This window comes from Saimiri boliviensis, chromosome 5 (genome assembly GCF_048565385.1).
Source record: "Saimiri boliviensis isolate mSaiBol1 chromosome 5, mSaiBol1.pri, whole genome shotgun sequence".
Classification (NCBI taxonomy): Eukaryota; Metazoa; Chordata; class Mammalia; order Primates; family Cebidae; genus Saimiri; species Saimiri boliviensis.
The window spans coordinates 126,284,077-126,309,321 of NC_133453.1; the positions used below are offsets into that span (position 1 = coordinate 126,284,077).

General features: G+C 50.0%; 1 protein-coding gene across 9 annotated transcripts in view; it reads left to right on the forward strand.

The window, feature by feature from the left end:
* ARNT2 (aryl hydrocarbon receptor nuclear translocator 2) overlaps positions 1-25,245 on the forward strand; it is a 193,062-nt gene that overhangs the window by 147,762 nt on the left and 20,055 nt on the right. For all 9 annotated transcript variants that reach the window (XM_039479922.2, XM_074399930.1, XM_074399929.1 and 6 more), the window contains 5 exons: positions 2,500-2,651; positions 14,866-14,938; positions 15,766-15,889; positions 21,453-21,552; positions 24,908-25,046. In XM_039479922.2, coding sequence (XP_039335856.1) covers positions 2,500-2,651; positions 14,866-14,938; positions 15,766-15,889; positions 21,453-21,552; positions 24,908-25,046 — 588 coding nt within the window. The remainder of the gene's footprint in view (positions 1-2,499; positions 2,652-14,865; positions 14,939-15,765; positions 15,890-21,452; positions 21,553-24,907; positions 25,047-25,245) is intronic.

Here is a 25,245-nt window from a genome sequence, read left to right on the forward strand (position 1 = left end):
AAAAAAAGCACCTCCTTTTCTGTGCATCCTCAGAGTGCAGAAGATGTGGGTTTTGAAACCTGGACAGTGACTCCCTATACCCCATGTTTTTGGTGCAGACACAGAGACGTGCCCTTGGACACCACTCAGAATGCTGACCCTAGGGGCACATGGCCTTGACTCCAGCCCCACAAGGGAAGGGCCAGGTTGTTGTTGGGTTGCAGACGTGCCCAGCGTTGCTTACTCCACAGCTCAGCCTCCTCTTCCGTGGTGTCAGGGACAGCCTCCCACCCTCCCAGAGCTCTTGGTTTGGTTTATTTATCACTCAGGGATTTCCTGCCAGGGAGTCTTATCTGACATCCTCAGGCTCAGATTTTGTCCGGCTTCCCCTAGGGACAGTACAGAAGGAGGATGGCGAGCCCCAGCTGTGGGGCCAGCACACCACTGAGTCACTTCAGGAAGTGTGCTCTGAGAGCCTGCTCCTTGCAGGGCTTGAGGACAGAGATAGGTAGACACAGGTGACCAAGACGTCCCTGTCCCCATGCTGCGTACAGTCTGGCCAAGACGGCAGACAACACCGAAGAACAGACCACAGGTGTGGTGGGGGTGAGGAACGGGCGAGCCTTCCCTGACCGCTGTCCCCTTTCTCATCTGTGATCACGCTGTGATCTCTCACTCAGCAAGCCCAGCCACCACGGCCCAGAGATTTCCCAGCCCTGATCTGGGGTCTGCACATGGCCGTGGAGGGAGGAACTCCTGCCCGCCGTATTTTGTGCTGGGGGTATTATCACACCCAGGCCCAGCCCCAGCAGTCATTTATATTCGTTCTTCCATTTGTGCTTCGCCCATGAGAACCACGTGGGAATGCTGCCTTCTGCACACGTGCGTGTGTATTTCCGTTTCCGGTTTGCTGGGTGTGCATATGATGTGTACGGCAGTTGCCCTTTACCTGCAGTGTTGCTTTTCATTTCTGTTACCAGCAGTCAACCAGAGTCCAAAAATATTAAATGCAACATTCCAGAAGGAACTCTTCAGTTTTAAATTGTGTGCTGTTCTGAGTAGCATGATGAAACCCTGTCCCTCCCCATTCTGTTCAGCCTGGGTCATGGGTCCTTCCTGTGGCGACTGTGTCCACACTATGCTCGCTGTCTGCCCTTTCGTCTCTTGGCCATCTCCGTTATGAGATCGACAGTACCGTAAGCTGGCATTCAAGTAGCCCTCATGTTACTTAAAAACAACCCCAAAGTGCAAGAATAGTGATGCTGCCATATTGCTATAATTGTTCCATTTTATTATGAGTTATTATTGTTAATCTCTTACCGTTTCTAATTTATAAACTTGATGATAGGTCTGTGTGTATAGGAAACAGCATACCATCTACGGGGTTTGGTACTATGCACAATTCCAGGCATGCACTGGGGGTTTCAGATTGTAGTTCCCTTGGATAAGGGGCACTGCTGTATATTTTATTTATTTTCTTTTTTTTCTTTTTCTTTTCTTTTTTTTTTTTTTTTTTTTGAGGCAGAGTCTCACTCCATCACCCAGGCTGCAGTGCAATGGCGCGATCTCGGCTCACTGCAACCTCTGCCTCCTGGGTTCAAGCAATTCTCATGCCTCAGCCTCCTGAGTAGCTGGGACTACAGGCGTGGGGCCTGGCTAGCTTTTGTATTTTTAGTAGAGAGGGGGTTTCGCCGTGCTGGCCAGGCTGGAGTGTATTTTCATAGAACAAAGGGGAGATCTGTGTAGCCAGGGGGACAATCTCGTGATTTGGAAATAAGATCTTGCTTCCTGTCCCAGCTGTCCCACCAAAGTTGTCTCATCTTGAATGACGTATTTAATTTCTCTGAGTCTTAGTATTATCAGCTCTAAATAATAAAACTCATCTTACCAAACTCTTGTGAGGCTATTTCTGAAGCAATACATTTGAAATCATATCACAACATCAAAGGATAATAGACAGAAACCTACAAATAAATAAATAATGCACAGAAAGTTATCGTTTCATTACGTCTCCTACCAGAGAGTCTATTGAATCCATTTTATGATGTTAAGCAGAGGTTAAGCATCTTGTATGTTGTGGTAGCAAGTAATAAATCTGTGAATATAATGTAGCTACATACCGAGTGGGATAACTTGGGGGTGAGTGGCTGGTACCAAACCCAGAGTACCCTAGCAGCCAAGGCAAAAAGAAAAACACTCTGGCTCGCAGAGTTTTCATGGTCTGATTTGTAAAAGCTAAGTTAAAAGTCCTGCTATAAAGCAGGCGTTGACTGGTGGCCTTCTCACACCGTGGTTACAGAATAACCCGAATGCAGCACCCCCCGTTCGTTGCACCCAGAGGTAGGCGGAGAAGGTCCCACTGCAGAACGGCTGTCCCTCTCTTACTGTCCTTTAGCCACAGTGCCCCTATTCTGAGGTCCTGCTGGCCCCTGCCACCACTGCACTGCCTGCTGCCTCTCCCTCCTCCCATTTGGCACCCTCCTTCCTCCTGCTGACTTCCTTCTCCAAATATTTTCTCAGGTGGTTAAGCTGAAAGGCCAAGTACTGTCGGTCATGTATCGATTTCGCACCAAGAACCGGGAGTGGATGTTGATCCGCACCAGCAGCTTCACGTTCCAGAATCCCTATTCTGATGAGATCGAGTACATCATCTGCACCAACACCAACGTCAAGTACGTACTCTGCCGTCTCCCTCTCCTGGGATCCATGTGCGCTTGCTTGGGTCCAGAGCTGGCAGTTTTATCTGGAGCTCTTTGTCCCTGCAGGCTCTCCCTGCAGCTGGAAATCCCTGCAGGATTAAGAGTAGAGGAAACTGACCGCAGGGACCAAGTCCCTCTTCTAATCTGCGATCACACTGTGATCTCTCACTCGGCAAGCCTAGCCGCCACGGCCCAGAGATTTCCCAGCCCTGATCCGGGGTCTGTACATGGCTGTGGAAGGGAGAACTCCTGCCTGCTGTATTTGTGCTGGAGGTATTATCACACCCAGGCCCAGCCCCAGCAGTCATTTATATTCCTTCTTCCATTTGTGCTTCACCCATGAGAACCATATGGGAATGCTGCCTTCTGCACATGTGCGTGTGTATATGGGTTCCCATGACTGTTTCCCTCCTGATTTGTGAGAAACAAAAGAGTGAGTGATGAGCATGACACTCCCTTCCCTTCAGTGCAAGGTGCTCCAGCTTCTTCCCCCTGAGCGTGGACCCCAGCCAAGTGGAGCTCTGCTGAGCCCTCCCTTGCTGCTCCCTGCTGCTCCCTGCTGCTCCCTGCTGCTGCAGCTGCTTGTACCTGGTTTCTTGGTCCTACAGAAGCTGGAGGTGGAGGAAGCGAGGCTGAGCCTCTTGGCAGCTCTAGGGACTGGGACAGGGGACAGGTGTCCTGGGGGTTGGCGCCTCAAGGACACATGATTTCTCCACTGCCTGGCGTGGAAGCATTCTTCCCTGCTCAGGGCCCGAGGATCCCAAGATCTCTGCTGGAATCACCCGTGCCATATTCCATGCATGTGAGCAGTCCTGGGCTCCAGTCTTGGCCCCACCATTTCCTGGCTGTGTGACCTTGAACTAGTCACTTCGTCTCTTCACCTCTCTCATAAGGTTGCTGTAAAGATAAAATGACGTCAAGCAGCGGGCCAGATACCGGGTCCAGCTTCTAGCACAGTGAGCATGACCTTGGGCAGGCCAGGCCTCCTCTGCATTTGGTCTAAAGGAAACACAAGGCTAGGGAGCCAACACAAAGACATTTGGGCAAAAGGACGTCTGAGCAAATGCAAGCATGTGGAAGCCATGGCCAGTGTGTCAGGAGGGCTGTAGCAGGCAAGGGTGTGAGATAAGGCTGGCACCGGAGAACTGTCCCCAGGCCTCCCTGTCGTAGGCAGTGGCACCAGTGAGGCTGGCACCGGAGAACTGTCCCCAGGCCTCTCCGTCATAGGCAGCGGCACCAGAGTCCACCATTTCCCCCAGTTCACCACTCAGTCAGGGGATCTGTTTCCAGCCCTCCCGCCTCCTCTTCTTCATCTGCTGACACCCCTTCTCGGTAGCTTCCCTGTGATTCTGAAGCCTCCAGGTGGTCACCACAGCCTCCTGGCACCCTCAGAACTTGCCTGGCTCTGCCCTCTGTTGCCATCTCTGAGCCCCTTGGATGTGGGAGTTCCCATCGGGACCCCCAAATTCACCTTCTTTCCAGGCAACACCACCCTCTGCGTCCTCAGCCTCTGCCCTGCTCCTGCATCAGAAGTCCCAGAGCGGGACAGATGAGTCCATGGGAAATCCCTCAGAGGGCCAATGACCTGGATTTTTTTAAATTTTAGATTCGGGGGTACATACGCAGGTTTGTTACATGGATATATTGCATGATGCTGAGGCTTGGACTTCAGCTGAAACAATTCCCAGCAGGTGTTTTTTTGGCCCCTGCCCCCTCCCCCTCCCACTCCAGTAGTCCCTCTGTGTCTATTGTTCCCGTCTTTATGTCTGTGAGTACCCAGGGTTTACTTCCCACTTATAGGTCAGAACACGTGCTGTTTGGTTTTTCGATTCTGCATGAATTCACTTAGGTTAATGGCTTCCAGCTGCACCCATGTTGCTGCAAACGACATGATTTTGTTGTTTTCAATGGCTGCATGGTATTTTGTGGTATATACGTTCCACATTTTCTTGTTTTTTTTTTTTTTTTTTTTTTTTTTATGAGGTAGAATCTCACTCTGTCACCTAGGCTGGAGTGCAGTGGCTCTACCTGGGCTCATTGCAGCCTTGACTTCCTGAGCACAAGTGATCCTCCCACCTCGGCCTCCTGAGTAGCTGGGACTACGCCCAGCCAGTTTTTGGTATTTTTAGCAGAGACAGGTTTTGCCATGTTGCCCAGGCTGGTCTCAAACTCCTGGACTCAGGCAATCCGTTTGCTTTGGCCTCCCAAAGTGCTGGGATCACACGTGTGAGCCACTGCGCCCAGCCCACATTTTCTTTATTCAACCCACCATTGATAGGCACCTAGATTTATTCCTTGTCTATGCTCTAATGAGTCGTGTTGCAATGAACGTGCAGTCCAAGTGTCTTTTTGGCAGAACAATTTATTTTCCTTTGAGTGTATCCCCAGTAATGCAGCAATGGGATTGCTGGGTTGACTGGTAATTCTGTTTTTAGTTCCTTGAAAAATCTCCAAACTGCTTTCCACAGTGGCTGAACTAATTTACATTCCCATCATCAGTGTGTAAGCGTTCTCTTTTCTCTGCAACCCCGCCAACATGTGTTATTTTTTGACTTTTTAATAATAGCCGTTCTAACTGGTGTGAGATGGGACCTCACTGTGGTTTTGATGTGCTTTTCTCTGGTGATCAGTGATGATGAGCATTTGTTTTCATCCATTCGTTGGCTGCTTCTGTGTCTTCTTTTGAAAGTGTCTTGTTCATGTCCTTTGCCCACTTTTTAAGGGGGGTTGTTTTATTTTCTCATTGATTTGTTTAAATTCCTTGTGGATTCTGGATATTATTTCTTTGTCAAATGCATAGTTGGCGAATATTTTTCCCATTCTATTGGTTGTTTACTCTGTTTATCGTTTTTTGTTATTGTTTTCTTTGTTTTTTCTGTGCAGAAGCTCTTTAGTTTAATTAGATGATGACCAACCCCAGCTCCCATCTGGGGAAGCCACCTACTCTTTCTAAGCCTCAGTTGCTGCTTTTGCAAAATGGGGAGAATGACAGAACGTACTGGCTCAGCATCATCAAATTTTTCTGCAGATTCTGCATGGAGCTACTGCATACGATGCACTGTACCATGATAGCAGGAGGAGTTGGCCCCAGTAAACGTGGTCTGCAGCAGCTATCCCTGAGATTGGCAGCAGCAGCAGTGGCAACCCTGCCACCCTTGCAGCAGCTTGGCAGTTTCCTGGACCAGCTCTTGCATGCAGCTCTAGATTACGTTCGGTCTCCTAAATGCCCTGTCTGCCTTCTTCCTCTAACTCTGGGCAGCTCACCTTGCCTTCCAACAAACAGAGACACCAGGACGCTCCCGGTGATTCTATCCCTGTTCATGATTCTCTCTCCGTTCAATGCCCTCCCCGCCTCCATTTCCGGCTCCTAGCAGGGGCAAACCCCTCCTCCTCCTTCATCTCCCTGCACGTCCCTGGTCTCCCGTGACCCTCCCTTCTTGTCTAATCCCTCCTTGCAGGCTCCTTCTTGGGCCTTGACATAGGCTCTGACTTCCTGATCTTGGAGAACCCCTGTCTGGCCAACCCACCAAAACTCCCCTCCCACCTGGCCCTGCCAGACGTGTCTGTGGGAACCTTCTTCTTCACCATTCATCTGTTCTTAGCCCCTTACAGCCTGGCTTTTGCCCCAAAGCTGTTGAAATTGTTTTCCCAGCAGCCTCTGATAACCCGCATGAAATAACCTGTTCTCACTGTCCAGACTCTGTCCAACCAGCTCCTCGTTCTCAGCGTCACCCTTGGCTGACTTGATACTCCCATTCTTCTTTTACTTTGTCTTCTAGTCAAGACTTCCTTGGTTGTAAGCAGAGCAAGAACAAATGCACTAACTCGTAGTTCCAGGCATGCAAAACATATATATATGTTTATATGTATATATGTATATATTATTTTACTATTTTCTATTCTGATTTTATCTAGTGAAACTCAGTAAACGTGGCCAAATTAAGGATGTTTTGTTGTCTCACTTCTCCCAGCATGGGAAGGGGGTGGTTATTCTTTACTCGAGGAGCAGAGAGGTACCACCAGTGCCAGGCTCATGTGTGGCCCCGCCTTGAAGAAAATAGGGAAGCTTGAGAAACAGGAATAAAAGCAAGCAGGGCTCAGGATTCCATGGTGCTTTCTTTGTTCAGCAGATGGGTTATGGCGGATGCTGAGCACGGACCTTTCAGGAGCTCTTGAGACAGGGTAACAGGGTGTGCCCGCTGACCTGAAGGAGCCAGGTGCAGGGCAGCGGGAGCCCAGAAGGGAGAGGAGGAGGAAAACGCCAGCCTGGATCTGCTTAGCATCTGTTCAAGCCACAGCTTTGTCCCAGCCTCACACCTCCTGTCCTGGCCCCCCTCCAGCCACTCCCAGCTAAGAGTTGGGCTCCAATAACATGGAGAACGTAAGAAGGGGCAGACGGGAGGGACAGCGAGAATGCAGTGGGGGGCAGAGATTGAATGCTTCCCCCCAGGGCCTTGGAGAAAGCCTCTCTAAGAGATCGCCCTGCAGCAGGACTTGCAAGAAAAGTTAAGAGCCCCATGTGAAAATCAACCCCCTGGCTGAGGTTTTGCTTCCTTTTTCTGAAAGTCAGGCAGCACTGAGAAAAGAGAAAAGCCGTCTTGTACAGGGGGTGGCCTCCGTACTTCCTCCCGACAGCTGCGCTTGCAGCCTGTGACGGTACGTGGGTCAGGATGCCCCTCAGGACGCAGTTAGACCAGAAGTCTCTATCTGGTATCTCTGAACTGAAAGGTCCTGTATTGGCTGGAAAGTTTACTGTGGACGGTAGAGGGCAGTGACAACCGTGGATGTGAACTGGCCGGCTCTTCTGAATTTGTGAGGCTGGACTTTGCCAGCAGTAGGCAGACTTGTTACGGAAAGATCCTTAAATGCTCTGTGCGGAGGGGAGGGGATGGTGTGGGGGGTGGAGGGTGGGCAATTTGCAAGCTCGGTTGCTTTCAGTCAAAAGCATCCAAAAGAAACTTCCTGGAGAAACTGAGTGTTTAATGTCAAGCATTTGTGTAAAGCCGCTACAAAGAAGACCTCTTTATCACCCTGGCATTTTTTCCTGTTCCATCAAATACGGAATGAAGTCCAGAAAAACACAGACTGATTTAACATGCTGGTCACACGGCACAACTTTCAAACATGCCTCGGCACGAGGGGCCAACACTCTTTTGAGGCTGTGTCTTGGCTGGAGTCATTTCGGCGTTTTCACGTGGACACAGCTAGGTGCTGTACTTTCTTCATCTCTGACGTCTTTTCAGGGAAGTGAGCTGCAGTTATCTCTGCGTCCGTTCAGGCCAAGTCCTCTCTCCTGTGACGGCATTGTTCTAGTGTTGTCATAACCGCTCCTGCTGTTTGTGCTTGTGTGTGTGTCTGTGTGTGTCTGTGTGTGTGCATGTGTTTTTAAAACCCCACCATGCCCAGAATCACACTTGTGTTTCTCTGAGCCGACCGACGATCACGTGTCCTTCCTCATGCTTAGCAGTGGCGACCTGGTGAGTCCTAGGTGGTCGGTGGAGCATAGAGCTGGGTACAAAAGAAGTCAAAGGAAGGCTACATTCCTGGTCTCTGCAGAGCCGAGAGGCAGTAAGGGACTGAAACACCCAGTCACCAAGCCCCACGTCTGGGAATTATCCTGGGTCCCTCCCTCTCATTCACCTCAACAGACAGCCTGGCACAGAACCAGAGCCCCACAGGTTCTACCTGGGATTCTTTCTAGCCCATCTCCTCCTCTGCCTCTCTGGCCCTGCCTCAGTTGAGGCCTCGCAGGTGATCATCAGTCTTCCTGACCATCTCCCCTGCCTTCCATCAGGCCCCTGCTGAGCCAATCCGCGTGGCCCAGGAAGCAAGCTCTAACACACACACATGCACACCACCCACCGATGCGCACGCACACGTGACTGGACCACGCTGCTCCTGCCCCTGATCAAATCAATTTCCAACCCTGTAACAAGCATTTCAAATGCTTCACAATAGGCGTGCAGATGGCGCTCGATCGGGGTGGATGTTACTAGCCTCCCTCCCCAGACACCTCCCAACACCGCGTGCTTCCAGTTACTCCCGGGGACTTGATTCCAGCTACCTTGGAATGCCCCCTTCATGGCTTCTCGCTCACTTCTCAGGCTGAGTAAAAACCCCTGTCCGGGGAGCATGGGGGAAAACTGACAGCATCCGGCCAGCCTCCTGCACCTCACCGGCAGGAAGCCAGGCTTGATGCATTCACTTTGACTCCCCAGCCACTGTCGCTCAGCTAATGGAGGGCGGCACGGGCTGTGGTGGGAACCCACTTCCCTCACACGTGCTGTCAGTCTGTTTTCTCCTGAGCAGCCGTGCTTTCTTCCTCTCTGGAATTTGCAAGCACACGGAGGTTTATTTTTATACCACTGCCGTGAAATGTCTGAGAAAACTCCCCAGGGCTCTTCTCAGGATGGGGCAGCCTGCCGGTCAGCACTTTCTCTTCCACACGTGCCCGGCTATGGCAGCAGAAACCCAAAGGTTGTGGGATGGAGATGCTGATGTTCCGACCACAGAGACAGAGCGGATAGGATCCTGGGGATTTGCCAGCCGTACCTGTGATCTGATTTGCTGTTTCCCAGTGAAAGAGCTTTCTCTGTTCTAGGACCCCAAAAAGGAACAGATGTAAAAGCAAACCCCCAGCCTAATGCCAAGAGCCCTTATCACGGCCTTTATGCACATTAGAAACATGGGCCCTTCCTCCCCAAAACACAGACCTGCACCAGGGTGCATGGCGTGTGAGTGGGGAGGGCTGGGTTTGCGCTCCGCTTCACCCCTCGGCCAGGCACCCGGGGCACAGCTTCATGATTCCACACAGTGGTCCGGGCCTGCCTCTGAGATTCGGGGCCTGGGTGGGCACCGCTGAGCCACAGGTAGGAGTGGTTGTCATTTCCTGGAGAAATGTTTGTGGGTTGAAGGTTGGGCTCCGGGGAAGGGATAGAGAATGGTTCAAGGATTCCTGCCGTCATGGGGAGTTCACTGCTTCCACCCCACACAAATCCCAAGGAACAGATTTTTCTCCTTCCTGTAGCTCAAGATGCCCAAGGTACTGGGATTGGAGACATGGAATAGTTGTCCTCGTTACAGCCACGGGCATTTCTCTTGGGCTGGGACAGAGGAAAAAGAGCACAAGGCCCACAGCCAGCCAGACTTGGGTTCGAGTCCTGTGTGTTCCGTATTCTAGCCGCGTCACGCTGGATGCTTCATTTTTATTCTAATCGTGTTACTCTGACACGGTTAGTTCAGACCCCGACACTTCCATCTGCACTTTCATCATTACGCCTCAGTTGCTTTCTCTCTCAAATGGGGATACCGCAGAGATGTGAAAACGCTGACAAAGTGCGGCCATCAGTCCTACGTTCAGTGGAAGGTGATGGTGCCCCCAGGGTGTCGATCAAAGCAAAACAAAACAAAAGCTGTGAAGTAAGAATAAGATATAGAAAGTCATGCGCTTTTTTTCCTGTTGATTATATTGATTCCTTTTTCTCTTCTTTGAGATGGAGTTCTCACTCTATCACCCAGGCTAGAGTGCAGTGGCGCAATCTTGGCTCACTGCAACCTCTGCTGCCTGGGTTCAAGCGATTCTCCTGTCTCAGCCTCCCGAGTAGCTGGGATTATAAGCACCTGGGTAATTTTTGTATTTTTAGTAGAGATAGGGTTTTGCCATCTTGACCAGGCTGGTCTTGAACTCCTGACCTCGTGATCCACCCGCCTCAGCCTCCCGAAGTGCTGGGATTACAGGCGCCCAGCCAATTCCTTTTTCAATTTCTGAAATATCAATTTGTTTAGAAAATGATTTCTAGTGCTCCTACTTTGCTGGTCTAGCAAGTGTGGGTTGAGACTGCTTGGTGGGAGCTCACATGCTTCTGGTTTCATCCTTTCCTTTGTTCTGGGCTCCCACACCAAGATTAGGAGGCAGACTGTCCACTCGGATAGATCCTTGTTCTTCCTGCATTGTAGTCTTAACTCACCACACTCTAATTGCTTGCCCACGTGTATCTTCCTCTGGAGACTGTCAGTTGCATGAGGGCAGGGATCTTGTGGGTTCCGAGTCATCAGTCTATCCAGTGCCTGGCAATACAGTTCAGTACAGTTCACTGAATGAATGACTCCTCTGGGCTGAACTCTAAACAGAATGTTCTCCGGGTCCTCCAACTGGGGTTCCCTTCAAGGAGACCTTCCTTTGTGGTGGGGACACATTCATACCAGGGCCATCGACACAGAAGGCATGGCCAGAGGAGGAAATGGCATTCAAACCATACATCTTTTGCAAGGCTGAGAAAAATAGTTTATAAACAGAATCCAACTTATTTTATGTTTCTCCAGGGGCAAAAGTTGTTCCCCAGTGAAAGTTACAGCGAGATGCATTTGGGCTCTTTAGGTGTCAGGCTTTTTAGAAGTATTTCTGTCTGCAGATAGAGCAGGCTGCCTCAAAATGTAGTGAGCTCTCTAGCAGAGAAAGTCAAGCAGGGACTGACCAGTTGCCTGTCAAAAGAAGTGATGTACCAGGGATTGCTGTTACCAGAGGAGAGCTGTGGACCCGATCACCTGTGTGCATTTGGCTCTTACGAGCTGGGAAGAGTCGGTAAATAGCAACGCATCTTTCGTGTCATCCAAACAGCCTACACTTAGAATGAGAAAATCTAGTCTTGCTCAGTCTTCACCACTTACCAGCCTGGCGGTTGTGTTTCTACCACACACAGTCCAGGTACCCTCTGCCCTGCCTGTTTGCCTGGGAAAGGACCAATGGGATCCCTTGATCTCTGGCTCCTGGTTAAGTTTGGCCAGCGGAGGGACCAGCTGGAGACAAAGGAACAAGAGTGGAGGAGGAAACGGTGTTAGACAGCCTCGCTCATCACAACTCTCACAGGTCTGATGGCTGCTTGCTCCCCCCGGCTCCTTCTACCCTAGGGATGGGCCTGGCTTCCTGCTGTTGCTAGCCCAGGGGCTCTTCACCGTCCTTGCATAACAACTATAAAAGCTCTTTCTTTCCCTAATGGGGCAGACAGCAAAGCACCTTGAAATTGGAAGCATCGGGGCAGTCCTTGGCTCTGTTCTGTGATAGCCACTTGCCACTTGACCAACCTTGACAACCACTTGACCTCTTTGAACTTGAGTGTTGTAATTTTACTATGGGGGTAAAGTAACCACTCTGAAAGCTTACTGCGAGGATTGGATGAAATCATGTAAACACCCTCCCGTTTATGGCCATACCTGTGAAGTAGACCCTTTCCTAAACCTTCTTTAATCATCCCTATTGAGGTTGCCATCTAGTTTTTACAAACTTCTAGAGTCTCTGCTCCTTAGTTTCCTCACGCGGAAAGGGGATTTTTTTCCCCCCGGAGATGGAGTTTCGCTCTTGTTACCCAGGCTGGAGTGCAATGGCGCAATCTCGGCTCACCGCAACCTCTGCCTCCTAGGTTCAGGCAATTCTCCTGCCTCAGCCTCCTGAGTAGCTGGGATTACAGGCACGCGCCACCATGCCCAGCTAATTTTTTGTATTTTTAGTAGAGACAGGGTTTCACCATGTTGACCAGGATGTTCTCGATCTCTTGACCTCGTGATCCACCCACCTCGGCCTCCCAAAGTGCTGGGATTACAGGCTTGAGCTACCATGCCCGGCCGGAAAGGGGGTTTTTTAAAAACCCACTTCCGAGGTGGCTGTGAGGTGAAGGTGAGCTGGGATGAATGCAGGCACCTAGCAGGGGTCACGGCAGATACGCAGGGACTGGTGCAGGTGTTACTTCTGCCTGCCTTCCACAGCCGTCCAACACGCCACCTCCTCCTGGGTGGGGCCCTCCCCATTCTCACCACGCCTGTGCCTTTGCTGACAGTTACAGTTTCATTACAGGTTGTGTTACAGTGTATTTATAGTTTTGTTACAGTTTTCTAGCCATGCATTCTTGGTGGTTCCTCAAGAGAGCAGGTCCACCTTCCACACCTGCTCCTCCCTACCAGCCACTTCCTCACCCTAGATATCAAAAGGTTTCCTCTCCCACCCTCCCTTCACTTCCTACCCGCAGAATATCTAGCCAGCCCTCCCTGCATCCTAGACCCAGATGAGGGGAGGTGGCCTGTGAGCAGTTCCTCCATGGGGTTCCCTGGCACCCTGTCCAGGACACAGCCACGGGTGAAAAGAGTGGGACCTGGCCGGGCGCGGTGGCTCAAGCCTGTAATCCCAGCACTTTGGGAGGCCGAGGCGGGTGGATCACAAGGTCAAGAGATCAAGACCATCCTGGTCAACATGGTGAAACCCCGCCTCTACTAAAAATAAAAAATAAAAATAAAATAAAATAAAAAATTAAAAAAAAAAGAGTGGGACCACGAACATGTCAGAGGAGACCCCACTGTGAGCCTTCTTGTTTCAAAACAGACAGTGGAAGTAAACACTGGAAATCCAGAACTCTCCTAATTAATGCAGACACATGAGAGATTGTCTTTCTTGGTTTTAAATATTGCTCAACCACACAATGTTTGTGGCCATAATCGCAGCATGCATAGTATATTGTGCTGCACCTGAACCTTTTAACACCTTTCGTCATACCTTCCTGTGTTTCTGGACGGTCTTCACAGTGGTTGCTGTCAGTGCTGTGGAATAGCCACTCAGGAAATTAATATTCAGGATTTACAAAGTCACTCCCCATTACAGCCAACTTTGCATGGGTAGCTCTTCCTTCCTTCCACTGAATAATTTCCTTACCTCAGCCCAGCAGCAGGATGATCACCTGGGAGAGTGTGAACAAGTCCATACTCCCTCATCTGGGTCACCATTTTTTTTTTTTTGGAAATGGAGTCTCACTCTGTCATCTAGTGCAGTGGTGCAGTCTTGGCTCACTGCAACCTCTGCCTTCCAGGTTCGAGTGATTCTCCTGCCTCAGCCCCGCTAGTAGCTGGGGTTATAGGCACGCATCACCACACCTGGCTTATTTTTGTATTTTTAGTAGAGATGGGGTTTCCCCATATTGGCCAGGCTGGTCTCGAACTCCAGACCTCAGGTGATCCACCTGCTTTGGCCTCCTAAAGTGCCGGGATTACAGGCATGAGCCACCATGCCTGGTCCACCATATTGTTTTCTGGAAAGGTTGTGCCATACGCACTTCCCCAACACAGTGTGACCATGGTCGTTTCAATGCAAAGCCACCTTCTTAAACATATTTTTACCAGCTTAGCAGTTCAAAAATTATACTTAAAAGATGTTTTAGTTTATATTTATTTTGATTATTTTAATGGTGAGATGTTTCCCTAACTTGCTTATCATAGCTATTATATATATGTTATTATATGTAGATTATGTGTACATATAGTATATGTGTATTTGTCCTTTTATTTATTTATTTGTTGCTTGAATTGTCTGTTCATATGCTTTAAATTGATTTGTGGCCTGGGAGTAATATCTATTAATGATTTGAGTTGCATAGTACCGCTAATAAGTTTTTTGCCTGTCCTTGTTAATGATATTTACAATTGAAGAGGATCCCGTCATTTGCCCCATTTTTAGGCTCAGAGCTATAGAGTTCACTTTCCCTTGAAAAAAAACCCATTTTGAAACTTAAAGCAGCCATTTCCTCCAGCAAGTCTTTTTCTTCCCCAATTGGAGCAGGCAGCAACGCCCCTTGGAGTCAGAAGTATCAGGTCAGACCCCTTGGAGTCAGAAGTATCAGGTCAGTCAGAAGTATCAGGCTCTGTTCCGTCACATCCACTTGCCAGTTGGCTGACCTTGACAATCACATAACCTCTTTGAACTTCAGTTTCTTAATTTTAATATAGGGGTAGAGTAACACTGTGAACGTGTAGTGTGAGGATTGGATGAGCGAATGTAAACACTGGCCCGTTTGTGGCTAAGCGTTAGCTGAAGCCAACTGCTTCATTCAGCATTAAACCCAACTGCTTTTCTGAATTTGCCTTAAAATATTTGTTCTGTGATATCTTTTGACCCTGCATAAAATAATTTTGCATGTCAAAATTGATTTCTTAAATAGTTGAGTGTGGTAGACTAAACATGAAATGCAGCGTCTGGAGTCTTGATTTAGGGCATTAAAAATAAAATAATATAATTAAAAATGGAAAGCAAAGTAGAGATCCATCAGCTCTCACTCACCCTGCCTCTGAGGTGCGGGAAAAGTCCTGGCTTAGCCCTATTGTCACCCCTTCTGTTCTTCATGGCATTCTTTGTTGTCTTCTTATTTCACAGGCAGCTTCAGCAACAGCAGGCGGAATTGGAAGTGCACCAGCGAGACGGATTGTCATCGTATGACTTATCCCAGGTGACTTTCTGGAAAACCCTTTCCCTGTTGGAATTGTCTCCAGCCCAATGGACTGGGGACTCAATTCAGCCCTGAGCTTGACCCCCTCAGCCCAAAGGGTACTGTTGCCCCACCCACTATAATGCAAGGAGCAGACCTACAGGTTCCCTGGGGGTCTGCTGCCGTCACTCCTGCCCACAGAATTGAGCCATGAAGAGTGTGTGAGGACAGGGGAAGAACCAGGGGCCACAGTCAACCCAAGGGCTGAAGGACATTTCTGAGGACTGTGCGTGAACTCTAGTGCAGACATGCTCAGAAGCCAGCAGGAGCAGCTTCTGATGGCCTTGGCCCCTGGCATCCTGGCCATTTCCCCACCTCTGTCTGTGTCCCCTTCTGCCTCAATGAGCCGCTTCTTCTCATGCTCTGAGCCTTCTTCTTCACCAGCTCTGTCTCCTTTCCTTCCCCCATCTCCTCCTTTCTCTTCTCACTGCTTCTGATTGCTGGCCAGGTGGGATCCACGTGGGCTGATATTTGTCCCCTTTCCTAAGTGCAACATGGTATCCCCTTTTTCTGATATTTAGAGTAAGTTGATTGTTGTTCATTTCTCTCTCTCTAAGAAAGTAATCAGGGTGACTCTGTTGTCCTTGCTGTGACCTTCAGTTCACCCTCCCTCCGGCTGTTCTTGGCTTTCACATATAGAAAAGCTTCCCACCGGATAAAATGTTCCAGCTCAAAATGCCAGTGATTCCAGAGGGAGGGAGCTCTGATGAAGGAGGGCTGGTGGCTCCTGGGGATGCGCGTTCTGTGCCTTACGCATGAGTTGCTGTTGTGTTTTAATGCACAAACAGGTCCCAGTCCCCAACCTACCAACCGGTGTTCACGAGGCCGGGAAGTCCGTGGAAAAGGCAGATGCAATCTTCTCCCAGGAAAGAGATCCTCGGTTTGCTGAAATGTTTGCAGGGATCAGTGCGTGTAAGTTTCCAAACGGCACTGAGGTTTTGAGACTGTGGGGTATATAGTTGCCACTCTTAGAAAGAAGGGGCCACAGAAGGTGAGTTTTGAGTAACCATGGCAGGGTATAAAAATACGTGAGTTGGAATGAATTCTCTCTACTGCTGGCCTTGCCTCTTACGTATCAATTGCCCAGGGTAACCAACCTGGGGCCTGGCAGCTCATAGTTAAAATGTGAGCAGTTGGAACAAATGAGCCCTGTTATTCCATGGTGCTGTTTGGTTTTATTAAGCCAAGACATGTCTCTGTAAAAAGTTGTGATTCAATCCAGAGGACCATATTTTAAAATCAAAATACACAGTAAAAAAAGAAAAACAAAAATGATCTTCTGTCCTACCACGTGGATATAACTGTTTTTAACTTTTTAAAGTGTGTTCTTTCTATCTTTTTCTACACATATGTATTCTTTTTTTACATGAAATTGAGCTCACAGGAGCTTACTTTTTTCACGTGACAGTTTATGATGAACATATTTCCAGATTATTAGATAACCTACGTCTTTTTTGTCACGTGCGTAGAGTTCATGTGATTGATCATCTCTGCTGGTCATTAGGCTGTCTACCTATGTCAGTACTGCTGATAGAGGAGATGGTGTGGTTCTAACTTCAGGTGCCACATGGAGCCGGCATGTCCGGCTGCCTCACCGTCCTGCTCAGATTACCACTGAAATTAATAAAATATAAAATTTGGAAAGATCTTTGTTGGTTCCCAAATCAGAAGAAAGATTCTATGTTCATGTGGTCAAGGAATTTTGACAAGATACACTGGAGTCAGGATGAGTGGAGGGGAGAAACCAGTTGGCTTGTGAAGAGGAAGCAGGGGGAACTCTGCCGCTGGAGGGAAGCTCGGTTGTGTCTGCCTGGGGCTAACAAGCTGAAGACAGTGAAGCCCCGAGGTGAGGACAGATAGGCCTGTGGCAGGAGGGAAGGGAGCCCACCTCGGCCCTCCTGATGCCAGCATGTTGGTGGAAGGTCAGAGCCTTCAGGAGCTGGAGCTGCCTCCTGTGACGGCAGCAAGTCCCAACACAGCACCAAGTCCGGTTGTCAGCACACAACAAAAAAACGACCCCTCAGCACAATGGGGGAGCTTCCCGCTCTTGGCTCCCAAGGCCACCCAAACGTGCCATCCCCCCACATGTGTATTTCCTCAGTTTTTCTAGAGAAATATCGTTTCACCCAATAAGAGGAGACAACAGCACATTGAAAAGGTTTTTTTCTTCTCTAGATAAGCCCGAAATATTTGACCAGAGACCCATAGCATCTTGGAGAAATCCAAATATAGACACTTTTCCATAAAGCTAGCAAAACAGGAAAAAAAAAAAAAAAAAAAAAAGACAGACAAGAAGAAAGAAGAGGAAAAAGGGTCCAAAGGAAGGAATGAGAACGAATGTCCTCCTTTGGAAATGAGTTTTTCTGATAAGGAGGAGAAGGTTCAGAAAATCTTTGGTATCTCTTCTCTAGGTGATTCCAGGCTGTACTGCATGTCTGAGAATGAGTTATTTGAGGTGGGGAAGGTAGTGTTTAATAAAGAGGGTCAGCACAAAGCAGGCTAGGGTTGCAGAAATCCAAGTCAGTGAATTAGAAACGTGAATTTTCCCAAAATACAAAAACTTGGGTTTTTCGAGTGAAAGAGCTCAATGAATACCAGACAAAAATTTCAAAGAAACTCACACCTAGATGTAGTCTGTTTTATTTACCTGTTTAAATTTGAAGAGAGGAAGAAAACTCCTGCAAACATTGAGATTTAAAAAATTACCTTACTTACAAAGGGAAGTCGTTTGCTAACCTTCACCAAGATATTAAATGCCAGAAGTCTTGGGAAGGTGGTGGGGATGGGGGTGCGAGCACAGGAATAAATTGAGAATTAGGATGAACATGTGACGCTGAAATTTTCCACCAGCCCAGCTGCTTTCGTATTTGGAGGATAGCAGAAGGGTGTTCACAAACATACGCTGTCTACTATTCTTCTTGCAAAAAAGCAATTTGTAAAATTTTACTTGTTTATGAAATGAATCAAAATACAGAACACAAGAATGGAAGTGATAGGTTGGAAAAGCAGTGAGGATGAAAGATGAAACTAATACAACTGAAAATTAACATAAAAATTGTTAGAAGATACAAAACGGCCGGGCGTGGTGGCTCACACCTGTAATCCCAGCACTTTGGGAGGCCGAGGTGGGTGGATCACGAGGTCAAGAGATCGAGACCATCCTGACCAACATGGTGAAACCCCGTCTCTACTAAAAATACAAAAATTAGCTGGGCATGGTGGCACGTGCCTGTAATCCCAGCTACCCAGGAGGCTGAGACAGGAGAATTGCCTGAACCCAGGAGGCGGAGGTTGCAGTGAGCCGAGATCGCACCATTGCACTGCAGCCTGGGTAACAAGAGTGAAACTCCGTCTCAAAAAAAAAAAAAAAAAAAAAATACAAAACACAGACACATCAAATAAAAATTAGAGTCTAAAACCTCAAATCAAGAAATTCAAAGATTTCTTCACCAAAGATCCAGACTCGTTTTGGAGTGGGGATAGTATTAATAAATAGATAAAAGATTTATCACCAGTGAACGTCAAGGATGAAAATATGTTGACTCCCAATCAGTAGCTCCTGAAGAATGTGCTGCCTAAATATGATGTAACGAAAACAAGCTGAAATGAATGGGAAACCTGAAAGAAGCGGTGGCGGAGACGCTCTGCAAAGCCAAGAAGTAGGATTGTCAGTGTCGCCAAAGAAAAGTTCCTACTGTCCAGTGGGCAAAGACGCTTATTTTATTTGGACACAAGATGTTAGAGGCTGTAGGGATGAGATGGGCAGACATCTGAAGATTCCAGGGCACTGGGAGGGCATTTCGGAGAGCCCCGGGCACCCTCGATGACCAAGGGAGGGACAGCTGTCACACTGGAGCCTGCTGCCTAGCACACTGTGACCATTCATGTCCCACTCCTGTTTCTCAACCTAAAATGAAGATACTGATGTCATAAACATTGAAATATGTGAAAGCCAAAATTATTCGAGTCACAGCAAGAGGCTGATAAAGCCACATTGTAGTGAAAGATTTCAGCAGGCGTTTCTCCATGTTTAACAGGTCACGTAGATCAAAATAATAAAATGGAAAAAGATATAAAAGACTGAAAACTAGAGTCAAATATCTTTAAATACAATTATATGTAACATTATAATACAAATTATTGCATATAATTTTATACCCTTCAAATGTCCTGGAGCAGTTAAAAAGAAAACTTGTTTCTAATTTACCCAAACCACAAAAAAACTTAAACACCCAAGGAAAAAAATGCGTTGCATTAAGTTTGTTTTTTTATTTTTTTGAGATGGTGTCTTGCTCTGTTGCTCAGGCTAGAGTGCAATGGCACAGTCCTGGCTCACTGCAACCTCTGCCTCCCGGGTTCAAGAGATTCTCCCTGCTTCAGCCTCCTGAGTAGCTGGGATTACAGGCGTGTGCCACCATGCCAAGCTAATTTTTTTTATTTTTTAGTAGAGACAGAGTTTTGCCATGTTGGCCAGGCTGGTCTCGAACTTTTGACCTCAGGTGATCTGCCCATCTGGGCCTCCCAAAGTGCTGGGTTTACAGCCATGAGCCGCTGCACCCAGCCTGCATTAAGTTGAGAGTCAGGAGAAGTACCTAAGTCTGCCTTCTTCCTGCAAGGTTGAGCCTCAGCTCTCCCCTACGCCAATCTTGCTCTTTATTCCCAAGATTCAAGATGTTATGATTGGGTTAGACGGACATGCCCAGGAGCCCAAGCTCCTTCCATCCTGTAAGGATTTTCCACTGCCTTACAGCGGTCACTGCAGCGGAAGGAAAGGGACCGTGAAAAGTGCTCGGTGGCTCTTTTTTATTAAAGCCTCACAGAAGTCGTCTCCGTGCATGGGAGAGTCAGCACGTGGTCCCAGCAGCCTGGTCTCTGGACCCCAAGCCCATGAGCCTGAGTGTCCATCACTGCTCATGGCCACGCAGAAGCACCTACCCACTCGGCCCCCCATCACCACCAGCAAGCCAGAGACAGGAGCAGACATGGGGGCTGCCTGGGTGCAAAATAATCGCCGTGTAACTGACCTTTATTTCCTTTATTCCAATATCTCATTGCGGTGAACATCTTAGAGGGATGAGATGGGCAGACATTTGAAGATTCTGGGGCACTGAGAGGGCATTTCAGAGAGCCCTGGGCACCTTCGATGACCAAAGGAGGGACAGCTGTCACACTGGAGCCTGCTGCCTAGCACACTGTGACCATTCGTGCTCCCACTCCAAACCACCACACAAAGCACCTTCTTCCTCATGTAAGAGCTAAACAGCCAGCAGGGTCTTGAGCCTTTTTCTTCAGCCTCTTCCTGTGGGGGAGCCGACTCTGCTCCCCATTCCGCGGTGGCAGAAAATCATGCATTATTGCACCTCCTGGCCAGGGGCTGCGTGTTTTCAGTGTTAGAGGAGCTCAGCCTCTCAAAGAAACCCTAGTGGAAAGCCAAGACACACAGGCCTGGGGCTGTGCCCTGGACTTCACCTGCTGCGGCACCTGCTGGCTGAGGATGTCAGGGGTAGTCGAGTTCCAGGGCAGTGGGAAGACCTCTGGGCTTGCATTCATGTCCTGGCCCTCTCTCGCCAGCTCAGGGCTTTGGACAAGCCATGCCTCACTTTTCTCGTCTGTAACAAACAATAGCAAACTTTTAATTGTTTGAACTCACTGAATTCTCCCTACAGCCCTCTGGGGAAGGTACGATTATTCTCACCTTCTTTCTGATGGGCAACTGAGGCAGGGGATGAGTAAATAACAGTCTGAGGTTGCACCTCTTACCTTGGAGCTGGATTGCAGACCCAGAGAGCTGAGCTCAGAGCCCATCCTCTTCACGGGTACCCTGAGTTTTCTCACCCACAGCTAGAGGACCTGGAATCCCTACCTCACAGAGTTGGAAAGATTGGATAAAACAAACTCTCATTAATTTTTTTCTTTTTGAGGCAGAATCTTGCCCTGTTGCCCAGGCTGGAGTGCAATGGCGTGATCTCGGCTCACTGCAGCCTCTGCCTCCTGAGCTCGAGCGATTCTCCTGTGTCAGCCTCCCGACTCGTTGGGACTACAGATGCCCGCCACCACGCCTGGCTAATTTTTGTATTTTTAGTGGAGATGAGGTTTCACCATGTTGGCCAGGCTGGTTTTGAACTCCTGACCTCAAGCGATCTGCTCACCTCAGCCTCCCAAAGTGCTGGGATTACAGATGTGAGCCACCGCACCTGGCCTCATTCATTCTGTTCATCTTTCCCACTCTTCAAGCAGCCTGTGGCCTAGCCTAGGGATTAAGAACTAGAGCCCAGTGCCCTCATGCCAGGGAGGCTCCAGGGGAGAGGAGGAGGCAGGAGGAGAGGCAAGGCCGAGGAGGCTGTGTGCAGGTGGACTGCCCTGATCCCGTCCTCCTGTCCCCGTGCCCAATCCTGCCCCTGTTCTCGGGGCGGCCACCTCAGTGGTCTACAAAGCAGGGAACCTTTGCATATAACACCCACTCTGCTTTTCCTAGCGGAGAAGAAGATGATGAGCTCAGCCTCTGCGGCAGGGACCCAGCAGATCTACTCCCAAGGAAGCCCGTTTCCCTCTGGACACTCTGGGAAGGCCTTCAGGTACGTGCCAGCGACGGGGACAGTGGCGTGGAAAGGTGCTCCCTTGCCAAGAAAGCCCTGGGTCTCAGAACCCAGCTCTGTGAGCCGTAAGCATGAGTTGGTGGTTACCAGTGCTCAGGTCCTGGGCGAGACCGTGGATTCTGGTGGCTCTGCTTCTGCTCTGTGAGCCCTCCATGAGCTGCCATAGATTCCTGGTGTCAGTTACCCTTTCTTGGATGTGAACAGCACCAGCCACTGTATTCTGTAGCAGTGTTTGGGAGAGAGGAGTGAGTTCGCTCTAGCTGGGACCCAAGCGAGGTAGGGCTGGGTACAGCTGACAAGGTACCAGGAATATCCTGCCATCTGCCACCCAGAGGCCACGGCCAAGTCGAAGGAACAGTGGGCAGCTCAGTCCATCATCCCTGGGCCTCATCCTAAAGGGCACTCGAGGCAGGGTGTCCAACCTTCCCAAGGCGTGGTTCTTAGCATCGGGGGCATCTGGTAGGTCATTGAGGAAGCCCTCGCGCCATCGCTGGAGGTGAGGCCTGGCTCTGCTAACTTCTGGAGCCAGGAGCATACACTGGTAAGAGCAGCCAGAGGAGAGGTTGACAGCTCTTGGGGAGGGTGTGTGGGCACTCACCTGTGCCCACCAAACACCCTCGATTTCCTAGGAGAAGCATCTCAGATCCCATGCCCAGCAGGGCAGGGCTCCTCCAATGAGGTTGGCCAGAGCCTAAGCACAGCTTCCAGATGCAGGCACAGACCAGGAAGGCAGGTGGGGTTTTCCACCCAGAGAGAGGGCCCTGCCAAGGGACTGCCCCAGCCACAAGGAATGCGGGTCTTGCTTCCACGCTGCTTTGTGGCCGCCCTCCTGGAGAAGCAGCAAGTAGCTCAGCAGCCATTGCCAAGATTAGCAACACAGCAATGACTCTGGCCACGTCTGCAGCGGAGTCTCGCTGAATTGTACCCTGCTCTGAGCTTCTGGGAAGCTCTGGCTACAGGCAGCGGCTCTGTTCTGGGGACAGCAAACAAGAAAACAAGACGGCAGCTGTCAGTCAGCGGCCCCTAAGCCATCATCACTGCAGCTGGCGCTGCTCTGCTGAGCAATACTCAAGCCCTCCAGACGTCTCTTGGCCGCTGAGTTACTCAGCTACTCAGCACGCATTGACATCAGTCCATGCCACGCCCAGTGCCAGCCCTGCCCGGGTACAGGGGGTCCTCGTGACACTTGCTGCTTGTCCTCCACTCTGGACAGAGGGGATCAGGGAAGGTGCGGCAGCAGGGACAAGGAGGACACAGTACAAAGGTGAGGGACAGTCCAGGGTGGCAGGACTCTTCAGCTAGGTCTGAAAGCAAAAGTCAGGTTCTGCCTCTTGACCAGGGCAGAGGTGCAGGGGCCTGAGGAGTGTGCTGGTGAAGGCTGGGAAGAGGCGTTGCTGGGGGAGGCCCCACTCATGGGAGAAACAGAGAATGTGACTGCAGCGGCCATGGGGGCCATGCTGCGGAGGAGGACACTGTCACTGATGGCCTTTGGGAGAAGGCTGAGGCTGCAGACTGCTGGGGCGGACGGTCCAGCGCGAAGCACAGAGCCTGAGTGAGGCCGTTGTCACAGAACCCAAAATGTAGGGTACACGGGGCAGTGATGAGCGATGGGACAGCTGGCAGCATGGGGAAGGAGTCCAGGGAGCGTCCGAGCGCCTGCGCGGAGCCTGGCATAGGGGAGGCACTTGCCCAGCACTAGTCTGTAAAATGAGTGAGTAAGTGACTCCGTGAATTAAAGAATCCCTGTAGGGGCTAAAGCCTGTGGAATGGGCAGAATTTCCTACAAGTCTGAAGGGTCTGAGCTGGCTTGGGACATGCTAGGCTGTGGGATGAAGGACCCTGAGGCCCAGCACAGCCATAGGGAGCCCTGGGTCGCTTGCAGAATGGTGCCGCTGGCACCCCGAGTGCATCCTCACCCATAGCCCTCCCACCAGTTTTGCTCTGGTCCCACCAGTTTTGACCACTGCCTGTCTGTACTAAGGCAGGCAGCTGTAGCCCAGAGGCCCCCAGGGAGGGCTGTACAGAAGGGCTGGCCCTTTGCCCCAAGAAGCCCGTCCCTTTCAGCCAAGGAGCCTTTCCTACTGGCCGTCAGTGCTACAGCAGCCTTCATCCATCAGTGTTTTGGGGAGGACACCGAGGGCTGGGGGTCTGTGGGAGAGGGCTCTCTACTAGACATTAGTGACCAGAAAATGTCCTGTGAAGCAATACTTTCATCAGGGAGGAGAATGGGAAAGGAGCCCTTATGTTAAATGAGGAATTGATTGTAGACAGATGGAAATGGTGGCCCCTTTATATAAGCGACTGAACTGTTTTACAACAATCAGCACAAGAACGTCTCTGACATTCTTGGTTTCTCCCTGTTTTGAAAGGGCTCAGACGGCATAGGAAACTTATTAGAATACAATAATAAAACTGTAGCCAGTCTCTCGCCTGCCTTTAACACGGAGCTGAAAATCCACCTGGACCAAAAGCCTTCTGTGATGAGCCCCATTCTGCCCTCCCTGATGGATTCATGGGCACCCAGCACACTACCCTGCATGCTGAGCTCATCCCAAGGAGGCAGGAGGAGGGGCCTGACACAAAGTAAAAGCCTGCCCCCAGCCTTTTAGTCTTTGATGAGCTTCTCGTGTAATCGACATAGCCTGGAAAACCTCGTGGAAGAAGTGCCTGGCGGTACAGACAGTGCCTGCTGAGGAGCTAAGCCGGGTCAGAGATTGAGCCTGCAAAGGGCATGCAGAGAGCGGGGCACACAGCAGGGGCCTAATAAAGACGCATTAAGTTAAGTCGAAGGTGAACTGAAGGTGGGAGAGTAAACTCTGGGTAGCAGGACTAGACCCCATCCAGCAGGTGTTCATTGAGAAGCTTTTCCATTTAAAACTGGCAGCCTGCAACCTATTTCCTGAATCCTTAAGCCCCCTGAGTGCCCCAAAGGAACAAATTAACCAGACCACAAAGGAGTGAGTGAACACCGAGACTGATTTTTATTCTAAGAAGCTTCTCTGTTTCTGGGAACCAAATCATCTGTTGAGAGCAGAGGATGCACAGGCATAGGATAGGGGCTGAGGAGTCAGCGGGAGAGCCCAGAGAACGGGGAGAGGAAGTAGCAGCCATGGCAGGACGACTCAGCAGGGCGGAGGAAGCCCTCCAGGGAGAGGAGGATGGCCGAGGGGCTCTGAGGCTCACCATGTGTTAGTCATTTGCTCTAGTGACACAGTGGCATGCTGCATGGAGAGCCAGGAAGGTGGCCCAGGGCGGATGACGTGGCTGCCTAGGCAAGTGGATTCACGCACACCAAAGGCTTCCTTGGGATAAACGCATTTTCCTCTTTTTCTAGCTCTTCCGTGGTTCACGTGCCTGGAGTGAATGATATTCAGTCCTCCTCTTCCACGAGCCAGAACATGTCCCAAATCTCCCGGCAGCTAAACCAGAGTCAGGTGGCGTGGACAGGGAGTCGTCCGCCCTTTCCGGGACAGGTATGGGCATCCGTGAGGGCCTCTCCCCTGGGTGCCGAGGAGGCAGAGCATTCCGGGAAATGCCTTCTTGTTGGGATTGCGGTTCCGGCAATTGGTTGGCTCCTAGCTGGCACCAACCACCCTAACAGCAGCTGGGTACTTAGGAGTGCCAGCCACCCTCAGGGCACTCCAAGAGCCACACCGCATGCGACGTCAGCAG